Genomic DNA, 11767 nt, shown 5'->3' with positions numbered 1-11767 from the left:
ACCAGATTCCGCAAATCAAGTCGGCATCGTGAAGCTCTTGTAAATCCTCCTCACTAAGGTGCGAAGGGGTTCCCACCATATCGGTATTGCACCAAAAAAACTGACAGAACCCCCACAAAAAAAAACGAGCCCTGTTAAGGTTCGACTCTCTTTCGCACCATACCTACAAATTGAGGACACCACCAATAAGCCTATGATCTATAGATAAAGGCCCAGAAACTAGAAAAAATTCAAGGAACAAACTAGCCTAAGCCCTAAGCAAGAGGTTGTGACACCCCCTCTAAAGACCCCTAAAACCACCTTCACGGCAGAGCTACACCACTAATCACATTGCCCAAAATAGTAAATGAAAAAGAGACAAGAAAAAACGACAATGGAGAAAAGCTTACTTGAGTTGCAGTATCTGACTATCATGAGCAAGTGAACAACGACGAAACTCAAACAAGCACCACCAAGCAGATGCAGTTCCAGAAACGATCAAGGAAATTCCCACGATAGAAAATAGAAGCAATTAGAGGTAACACATAGAAATGGTGGAGAAAAAGTTGGGAAATGAAGCTGCAAATGTAACTGAAGCAGTTTTTAAATGAAAATGCTTCAAAAAGCCTAGATACAAAAGGCCAGAAAGATAATAAGGTAAAATCACATGCGGTAGCAATTAATGAACCCATTCACATCAACTGATGCAATGCCTCGAGAATCGCGCACACGATCTCCAAGATAAGAAATCCTCCAGAAACTGTTCGATGCTAACTGACCTCCCATGAAGCAATTCCAACCCAGGTCCATGAAAACGTGACATCCCTTCCCAGGCCATACATGCCACGTTTGGGGGTGCTGTTGCAGACTCGGGTTCCAGCCTTAGTGGTCCAATGAAGATCCAGCCCTTAAGCCCAATTCGACCCCCTTTCAGCCTAAGTATTTGGGACTTTCCGATCGCCTCAACTCACTCTGTCCATCATATTTGGATGCGAATCGTATCTTTTCCCATTTAAAAGATCTCTAAGATTGGGAAAGTATCCATATAAGGGGAGCCTCGAAGTCCCTCCAAGTAACACACATACAAACCCTAATAATTCAGCATCTTCTAAGATCCATTCTGATTTGAGCGTCGGAGTGTCTTTGCAAGTTCACCCCTGACTATTCACTAAAAAGACTCGAAAGCCGTGTAGCTCATTAACCTCTTAAGGTCACAAATCCCATCATTTCAGATTAGTCCTGAATAGACATGAATAGAGACATTGTGTCTAGAGACACTGAATTAGTATATTTTATCCAAAAATATTATGGAAGGACACAGATATACTAATAAGAGACACAACTTATTTTTTATTTTTTCTTTCAAATTCTTATTAATTCTTCATTATTATATTTTTTATCATTATATTTTTTTCTAAATTTTTTGTATGGATAAAAATGAGAATTAAGTGGACTTTCATAATTTATTCTAGTTTATCACTAAACAAAATACAAAAAATATTAATTTTTTTGTTTTTGTCTTTTGTGTCTTATTTTTAGTGTCTTGTCTTGTTTTATTTTCAAAACCAAACATAGCCTTAGTGTCATGTGCTTGTAAACACTTCTCATCTATAAACACAGTGGTACATATCTCGTGGCTAAGATACAAATTTTTGAAAGACATGGTGACCCATAAGTAGATACAAAATATATGTATTTCGAGTCTTTTAAAAAAGGTGACTGAAAAAAGAAAAGAATAAAAGAGAAAGATAATGATTGAGAGAAGGAGAATTTAGGATAAAATTAAAAAGGTTAAATAAAAAAATAATTAATTGTTGATTATCAACAAAATTATCTAAAAAAGTGATATTAAAACTTATTTTAAATATTAAAAATAAAAGTGAATCAAATAAAATGTTAACAATAATTTTTAAAAAATTGTAAATTATAGTTTATCCTCTAATATAAAATATTTGAATTTTTATAAAATTTCTACTTTGATAATTTAAACAAGTGTCTTAACTCTTAAAAAGACCACTAGAATAAGAGACGGAATTAAGTTGAATTTTAAGAAGTTAAAAATTAACCTAATAAAAAAATTAAAATAAAATTTTTAAAGAGATTAAACTAAAATTTATACACCATTTATAATAAGACTTAAAGATTGGGATGTCTCTTTTGTTGTATGATGCTCCGCCTTGACTTAGAATACTGTATATTATATTATCTAACAAATCCGAGAAAATAACATTGGAAGGTTTTCACATGTACCACAGTACTTTCTTGGTACATTGATATTCTAATCTTTTTTAGCATTAAGATATATAATAAAATAATTAAAAGGTTAAAATTGAATAGATATATATTGAGTAGTTTTGCTTTTTTAAAGAGCACCATACAACAAAGACAAGTTGTTCCCTTAGCCCACAGAAAAGAATGAAAAAATTACTATCTTGTACTTGTGTTGTGTTGTTTCCTTTTGATACACTCTTTACTTTTCTTTTCTTTTTTCTAACCAATTTTCATTGATCATTTTATCTCTCTGTTAGTTTTTTTTCCTCCTTTTCGTTCCTTTAAAACAAATGACTTCCTTTGGCACGATGTACTTTATTTATCTATTTATTTTACAAGGATATTATTATTATTATATGAGATAATACTATTTTGTAATTTAGTTTGTTTCTCTTCTACATATATAGTACTTACTTAATTCAATTTTCTCTATTATATTAAATACATATTATTTTATTAAATGCATATTATTTTTCAAAATTTTAAATATGAATTGTTTTAAATATTAATCTATTTTTATTAAGTTATTTAAAAAAGAGAAAAAATAAAAAAAGGGTAAAACAACTATTTTAATATTAGTATAAGTTAAATTTAATTGCTCAAGTAAGTATTATTATAATAATATTAGTAAAAATTTGTGCAAGAATAATATTACTTATATTTTAATTTTATCAATTAAATTCATTTTAAAATATAAGTATTAAATTTATTGTGCTAAATTTTTAAGGATAATATAGAATTTCACAATAAATTAATTTTATCTGATATTTGTTAATTAAAGAAATAAATTTATTAAAATATTTTTAATTAATTAATTAATTATAAGCCTTAGAAAAAAAACTAATCTCATCATTCTTGTTAATTGAATTATGATATAAGATAGTGGTATGGATAGTTTTATGGGTAAGACTTGGCAAAAAATAACTTAAAAATTAACAATAAATAAGTAATAAGGGATTGATAGAAAAAATAAATAATAAATTTTGTGCATCATTAATATTATTGGTGAAAAATATTTATTAAAAAATTAAAATATTAAGTCATTAATGAACATCTTTAAGTGAAAGACATCTATAGTCAAATTAAAAAAAAAAGCTAGAATTATAGACTCGTGAATTTTGTCAAGCTATAATGAATTAATTTTTTTTTGTATATAAGAAACTATTTAATAAAAAAATTTAAAATTAATATTGTTACGTGTGTAATCTGAAATAGGTGGATTGTGCTTGAAAGATTAGCCCAAACGTCAATGGAAGGTGGTCTCCAACTTGGTTCATGTCTGAGAGCCGCCGTCTGAGTTGTATGTGTGAAAGAATGGGGGGTGGTACCTGCAAAGACACTCCGATGCTTAAGTTAGCAAGGGGGTAAGCAGGTTTAGAGAGTATTGGAACTTAGAGATACCTGAGGGGTGTCAGTGTATTTATAATGGTGATCCAATAACCACCGTTGGAGTAGTTCCACTTTTGAAGGTGGATAACCGTCCCTTTATCTTAGGGTAGTTGGGATATGGCTCTTGGAAGTAGATTGAGAGATTTCAGAGATAGTTACTTATTTGAATAAGTGTTATCTGACAGCTATCCATCGAGCCCGACTTCTTTGGGAGGTCGGTGGGTGGCGAAGGTCATTCTTTGGAATGGGCCTTTTAGCATGTGTTTGGACCTGGGTCATAGTGTTGGGTCAGGATATGAAAAATATTAAATCTATTTTTGTTAAATTATATTAACTAATTGCTTACACTTATAAGTTAAAAGTTAAAGATATCTACTTATACTATTTATAATTGATTAAATAAAAAATGTTAGAATCATAATTGTGCTAAATTAATATTATTTTGTTTAAGTCTTTTCTCCTATTTGTTTTATGATAAAATTTAGTTTAACATTTTAAAAAATAATGATAATTCTTATCAAAGAAATAAATGAGCATATATAAACTTTTTTGTTGTGATTTTTTAGAATCTATTTAGAATAATCATCTTTTAATTTAGATTTTAATAAATATTATTATTAATATTTTTTTCATACCGTATGATGATTAAGAAAAGTAAACGAAACAAAAAAGATTTTAATATTAGTAGGATGAAGAAAATATTGAATAGAAAAAATATGTCAACTTCACTATTAAGATGCATGTGCAATATTTTTTACTTATATTATGTGTTAATTTTTTAAGATAATAATATTTAGTTTTATTTTTAATATAGAATAAATAATATTTAGTTTCACCTTTAATATATTATAAATAAGTAGATAAACAAATGCAAAGAAACAGAAAATTTAAAAAGAATAAAAAAATAAAAAGAAAAAAATATTTTTAATTATAGAGATATATTTAATATTTATCACTAATTTTTTTCTTTTATTTTTCTTTGTTTTTTTAAATAAAATAATATAGTAAAAGACAAATTTCAATCATATATTATAAAAATATTTTTAAAGCGAAATATTCATGCTGTATTTAAATACTATTATATAAGAAAAACTAAAAAAATTATTATATGTAAGGCAAGTAAGATTGTTTTTTTAGTTTATCTATACTTATTAAAGAGAAATAATATTAACATTAAATACATTGAATAACCTAAAAAAAAAAAATAAAATAATATTATACATCCAAATATTTTTATTAATCAAGTATAACCAAGTTAGTTTAACCTAACAAAAATCAGTTCTAGCTAATATATTCCAATTCTTATAATTTAATTTGGTTAGAGTTGGTTCATAAAAAGATTTAGATGTGTAGTATTACTCAAAAAAGTATTTATTTGGATTAATTTTTTTTTTTTGGTGAAAAACACTTTTTAAAATAATAAAGTATTTTTATTAAATTTTAAACATATTTAGATGTATTTAAAACAAAAATTTTTACTAAAAAATTAAATTATTTGATTTTTTAAAAAATCAATAATACTCTGATTTTAAAAAAGTAGAAGTAAAATAAGTTTTAATTATTTTTTTTTACTAGACATATCATTTATCATAATTAATAATTACCATTTATACTTTTAAAAATAAAAATAAATTACTCAAATTGAATAATTTTATTTGAGCAATGAAAAAATAAATTGTAACAACATAATATTATCATATTTGCAAATATTAAATTTAATAATTTGTCATGTATCATGTACAAGATAAGATTAAAGTTTATGATTTTAATTTTTTTTTTCAATTAAAATCAATATGCCAATTTTATAAATCATAACTTCTTAAATTAAGAAAAAATATATAAAATAGATACATAATTATTTAATCAATATAAAATAACATGATATATATAATTTTTGAAATATAAAAAAGTGTTATTTCTTTTAATAAATTTGTTATATTTATAAGTTTATCTCACATTATTGGAAATAATTTTATTTTTAAGTATTTTTTAAACAAAATTTTCTTTTTTTATGAGACTTCATAAATAATATAATTTATAATAAATAAAGAAATAAAATTTTTATACATTATTTTACTGTGCAACGTTTTTTCAAGTCACATGTGTTATCTTTTGTTTTTTTTTATGATTGAAGGGTTATTTTTGTCTTTTTATGAATAGCTACAAGACAAAATTAACTTGCAACTTAATCTTACATGGAACATTAAAATTCCAATAAAGTAAATGGAACACCTGAAAATTTTCCAATAACATTATTTTATTTATTTAAAGAAAAACTTTATTTGTTTACTTTTAACTTTTAAGTATTTATTAAAAAAAATCAGGTGGAGAATCTACCACCATGGTCCATGGAGGCATGGAACACTGTATTCGCATTCCATTTTATTATATGACCAAAAAGAAACATCTTTATTCCCGTGCATAATATGAAGATGAAAAAAATCAGAAACAAAACAACCATTACTTTGCCATTTATTCAAAATTTCAAATATGTAAAATATTTATTGTTTTATTTTTTCTCTATATTAGTGAAGTTCTGAAGTGAGTCTCTGTATTCTAATTTCTAAGATTTGTAACAGTAGATAGTAGATAGTAGACGGTGGTGACGAAATCGGAAATGGAAATTTGTGGAAGTATCGGGTGAAGAAAAAAAAAGATATTTAAAATGCAATGGCATTTTGGTCACAGGGCAAACATTTGTTGATATTTAACTTTTAATAACCAAGGCTATTTAAGTTGGGGTTACAAATATGCTTGAAAAAATTTGTAGTGTCTCTTTCCAAAGAGTGTAAAATTTGTGAAGACGTGGGATGTCGAAAAAAATCTCACCCAAAATTTAAGCAACAAATAAATAGTTCCACTCCTTTTCTTCGTCCTTCTCTGTCTCTCTCCCACCAAATCTCTTTCTCTGCCTCTCGCTTCAAACCAGGAGGCTATCTGTGAAACCGCAGGAAAAAAAAGCAAAATCTGCCCAAAACCCAAAACCTTAACAAAACCAGCACTCACACAATCCTCATTATGACATGCTTCACAGCACGCCCTTCTCCCTTTCTTCTCCTTCTCCTTCTCCTTCTTTCTCTCTCTCTTCTCTTCTTCTCCTTTTCTGCAAAAACTTCTTTTATTATTCCAGGTTATATCCTTTTTTCCCTTGTTTTTTTACTCTACTTTCCTTTCTACATTCTCAAATATTATTTTATTTATTACTTTTCTTTTGTTTTCAGGTGGTGTTGATGATAGAGAGTACAAGGAGGTGCTGCCATGGAAGATAGAAAGGAGATCGATGGCGGAAGGGGACGCAGCCGCGAACACATCGCTGGTGTTGGCGAAGGAAAGGACAAACAGGAAAGACCCTCTCGACCATTTCAACCGTTACACCGGTGGTTGGAACATCAGCAATAAGCACTACATTGCTGTTAAGTTTCCTTCTATCCCTCCATCAAAACAAATAAAAACAAAAATTCTTCACTTTTAGTACCTTGGTTACTTTTTTTTTCTTTTGTTTTTTGTTATTTTTAAGTCTAATTGGTTTAGATTTGTACTCTATGTTGTTGGAGTAGTTGTACTGTTGTCTGGACATTTTCAAAATATTAATCATGTTTTATTATTATTTTTTATTTATTTATTTTTGTTTAATTGTTTATATACTTTTTGTCTCCCAGAATATCCTTCTGTCTCCCTGTTTCTGTTACTCTGTAGTTGTATTTCTGTCTCTAAGACAAGTTTCAATTGCAACCAAATGGACTGAGTACAGAAATGATCATGATCGGATGTTAATGTTTGATTCATGTAGCTCATGAGGTGGATTCCATCTAATGAGATAATGCTTTGTTGTTGTTGTTGTTTTTCTTTTGTGTCTGACTTGGAATTGTTGTTTGCTTTTGGTGCAGTCAGTTGTTTTCACTGCGGTTCCATTCTTTGTTGTTGCTGCTGTGTGGTTTGTGCTTTTCGGCCTCACGTTGTCCTTCATTTGTTTGTGTTATTGCTGTTGCCCTAGAGAGCCTTATGGCTATTCTCGTTTAGCGTATGCTCTGTCGTTGATCTTCCTCATTATCTTCACTATTGCAGCAATGTATCTATCTATCTCTCTTCTCTTGATTTCTCTTTGAAATAAATCGTTCATTGTGTTTGCAATTCTTGCTTTGGTTGGAAGTCTAAGTTGCTAACCGTGTGTGCTCGATTTTGGTAGAGTTGGATGTCTTATCCTCTACATTGGTCAGGGGAAGTTTCACAGTAGCACCTCGAACACACTGGGATACGTTGTGAATCAAGCTGACTATACTGCTGAAAACCTCAGGAACGTGTCAGATTATCTCGATGCAGCTAAGAAGATCGGAGTCGATGCTGTTTTTCTGCCTTCGGATGTCCAGAAGAACATCAATGATGTTCAGACAAAAATCAGAACGGCTGCTAACGAGCTTTCCAATAAGACTTCAGATAATTCAGAGAAAATACAAGAAGGCATCGACGGAATGTAAGTTTTAGTTGAGATATTGATTTGATATAAATTTTGTTTTCGTGAAATATCCTTCTTTGCTGACTACCATTTGTTTTTCCTTGTAGGAGATTGGCTCTTATTATTCTTGCTGCTGTTATGCTCTTTCTTGCATTTGTTGGATTCTGTATGTCTCTCTTCTTATTCCTTTTTTCGCTCCTTTGGTTTTCTTGCTTTATGCTTTATTATTGCCATAGTATTTTTTTGATTTGCTCATGTTTGGTGGCAAAATATTTTGGCAGTGTTTTCGATATTTGGGTTGCAGTGTCTTGTATATTCGTAAGTTTAATTCTTAGTCACTTTCTATTTCTCATTCCTTGATTTTTTTTAATATACATTTTTCAACTCTATGGATTTGTCCCATATAAGTTTTCACTGAGTAAATAATGTGTTTCTGTTGTTGCAGCTTGGTAATTGCTGGATGGGTTCTTGTTGCTGGCACATTTATACTTTGTGGTGTATTTCTTTTTCTTCACAAGTATGTTACTATTTTTCTGTAATTTATATTGAATTTATGTTTATTTCACTGAATGCCATCTTTGATGTGACCTTGTCTAGTCCATTATGAGTTAATTTCTTAATTACATTGGGACAAATTGCAATTTAGTCCAATATTTAGCATTCTGATTCTGGGGACTAAGAAAACATGTAGCAAAGAGGGAAAGATTAATTTCAGCCTTGTTGAGAATGCAAAGTGGATTTTCTTTACATTTTGTTTTGTCTGTCAATTGTGACATTAACTCATTGCATGATTATGAACAACTTTTGCAAAGTAAAAGTCATCGGTAGATATTCAACAACAAAATTACACATAACAAGACTCTTTGTTGGTGTTGACATGAAATTTTGGCTTTAATTGTTTCTCTTCTCAACTAGGATATGATAACAAGTTGTTCAGATTGTATTATTTAATAGTTTTTTAGAAGAGGTCTTATTTAATAGTTTGAAGCTACTATATAATAAATAATGATTTGAAATACCACATTTTGAAGTCAATCATCCAAAATGCTTAATGGCAGATGATATTAATGGAGTGATTTTTAATCATTGTGATAATGAAATTGAGGAAGAAAGATCCTTAATAGCATTTTGTTAGTATAGGAAATGAAGGAGTATATTAGATGCGTTGTTTGATCTGTCAACTATTTCTTTGTCATTATTATATTCTAGTCTTTTGTTTCTTACGAAATCTCAAGTTCCTTGCTGTATTTGTTTCATAGAATATTTGCATGTTATGGAAAAATAATATTAACATGTCTATTGTAATTAGGGGGAATTCAAATACATGCCAAAGTAATCAATTACTTTGGGGGTTATATTTGCTATCCTTTTACATTAACATAAAAATCTATTCAAAAGTGACATGAGAAAGAAAGTAGCATTTTGTTGGTGCCTTGGCCCTAATTAAATTATTAGTGTCCAGAATTCAAAAAACAATGAAAAAGCATTTTCTTTTGGACCTGATGTATGATGGATGCTTGTTAAATTTTGTATGGGATCAGCAACCATTGTAGAGGAAACTGGAGAGGAGGAAAACAAATGATGCTTTTTGAACACTTATATTTTCTACAAATGAAGATACCAATCTTAATTTTTGTTTCTGTATCACTTGATGAAGTTCATTGCCGCTACCATTGCTTATGTTGCATGTGTAACAAAAGACTAACTTTGCTGCTTATGTCTACTAGTGCGGTCGCAGATACATGTGTTGCGATGGATGAGTGGGTTCAGAACCCTACTGCACATACAGCCTTGGATGAAATTCTTCCATGTGTGGATAATGCAACGGCTCAAGAAACCTTGCTGCGTACCAGGGATGTGACCCACCAACTTGTTGTACTTGTTGATAAAATCATTTCCAACGTAACCAATAAAAATTTTCCCTCTTCTGCTGGACCTTTGTATTACAATCAATCAGGCCCTCTCATGCCTATTCTCTGCGATCCATATAACAATGACCTCACTACTCGACCGTGTGCAGATGGGGAGGTATCGTTGGATGATGCTGCCAAGGTAAGGGGCTACTTAATATTTTTTATACCTACATTTCTTGTTAGGTTCCTTAATTTGTGTTCTTTTTGGTGCAAGTTCTGCTAATATTTTCATTTTGTTTCTCTGACCTAACCGGCAACCAGATTGTTCTATCCAAACTGCAATTATTTGTGATAAAATTCGTATTGTGGTGAGTAGTAATGTTCGGATTTTGGTTGAAACCAGGTGTGGAACAATTATATTTGTGAGGTTTCGTCATCAGGAATTTGTAAGACGCCTGGTCGAATGACGCCTACAATTTACGGCCAAATGGCAGCCGCGGTGAATATTAGCTTCGCTTTATACCATTATGGTCCGTTCTTGGTTGATTTAGAAGACTGCACGTTTGTCAGGCAAACATTCACGGACATAAGCCACAGACATTGTCCCGGTCTGCGGAAATATAGTCAGTGGATTTACAGCGGGTTGGTTTTGGTATCAGCTGCCGTGATGCTGTCATTGATCTTCTGGGTCATCTATGCAAGGGAGCGGCGGCACCGTGTTTACACTAAGCAATTCATTTCCAACTAGTATGGTTGGACTTAGAAAAAAAACCCCATTAGATGTATATTTGAGCTTAGATTACATTGAGAGTTTGGTTTCCTTATTTTATGTGTAGAGGTATTTTAGTTTTACCCAACCAAAATTTGAGTAGATTGGTGTGCAAAGTTATTGTCTGACCTAGTGGGAAAAAACAAGAAAAGATTTCTGGTGTGCTTTGAAGAGATTTATTCGTTTGTTATGTTTTTTATTTTAGATGTTTGTGTAATTTTTGATTTCTTAGGTGTGTATTATTATTATTATTATTATTATTATTATTATTATTATTATTAGTTTGCGGTATATTCGTGAGGTTGATTCCCTTTTATCCACATTGCTGTTAATTGCTGAAATTGAAGTATCATTGACAGTGATTATTGAAACGTGAATTGTTTCTTGTATTGTCTATTTAAATGCTAGAAGCGTAAAGAAAAATTAACCGAAAAATATATTTTTATGTACTTTTAATATGTATTTTTTATCTTAATATATATTTTATATTAATAGTAGATTTGATAGTTAATTTTTTATGTGTGTATAATATAATTGCTTATTATTAGACTTCCGAACTATTTTTGTGGTCTACATCGAAGGACCAACCTATATATTATATATATATATAATGGGTCCAGACGTAACATTAAATCAAACTTTATCTGCATTGTGTAGCTTGATGCGAAATTGCGAATTAACAAAGATGATAGTATGTAAGTGTGTAATGTATGGGTCTAATGTTAAGGGTTGTCCAATTTATTTGACTAAAAAAAAATGATGTTAACAATCATTAAAATTAACTATTAATATAATTGAATATTGAATATTGAATATAAATATATGCGTAATTTAATTTATTTTTAATATATATTTTTATTTTAATATATATTTTATATTAATGATGACTGATTGTAATAATTAATTTTTATGTACACGTAACATAATAATTTTTCTTATTTACAGTATTAGTAGGGCAGCACTATCGTACAGAGGCTATATCATATATACAGAAAATTTTTTTTTTACAAAAGTATTATTTATATATTAAAATTAGTCATTAAAATTAACTAT

General features: G+C 29.4%; 1 protein-coding gene across 1 annotated transcript; it reads left to right on the top strand.

The window, feature by feature from the left end:
• Positions 1-6431: 6431 nt before the first annotated feature.
• On the top strand, positions 6432-10995 carry LOC130970407 (uncharacterized). Its single transcript, XM_057896489.1, has 9 exons — positions 6432-6769; positions 6861-7051; positions 7527-7708; positions 7826-8110; positions 8200-8258; positions 8374-8410; positions 8538-8609; positions 9820-10144; positions 10349-10995. Exons 1-9 carry the CDS (start codon positions 6658-6660, stop codon positions 10691-10693), a joined length of 1608 nt encoding a protein of 535 aa, XP_057752472.1. The 5' UTR covers positions 6432-6657; the 3' UTR covers positions 10694-10995.
• Positions 10996-11767: the final 772 nt, after the last annotated feature.

This window comes from Arachis stenosperma, chromosome 3 (assembly GCF_014773155.1).
Source record: "Arachis stenosperma cultivar V10309 chromosome 3, arast.V10309.gnm1.PFL2, whole genome shotgun sequence".
In the NCBI taxonomy this organism is placed as follows: domain Eukaryota; kingdom Viridiplantae; phylum Streptophyta; class Magnoliopsida; order Fabales; family Fabaceae; genus Arachis; species Arachis stenosperma.
This window is presented reverse-complemented; position numbering and strand designations above follow the sequence as displayed.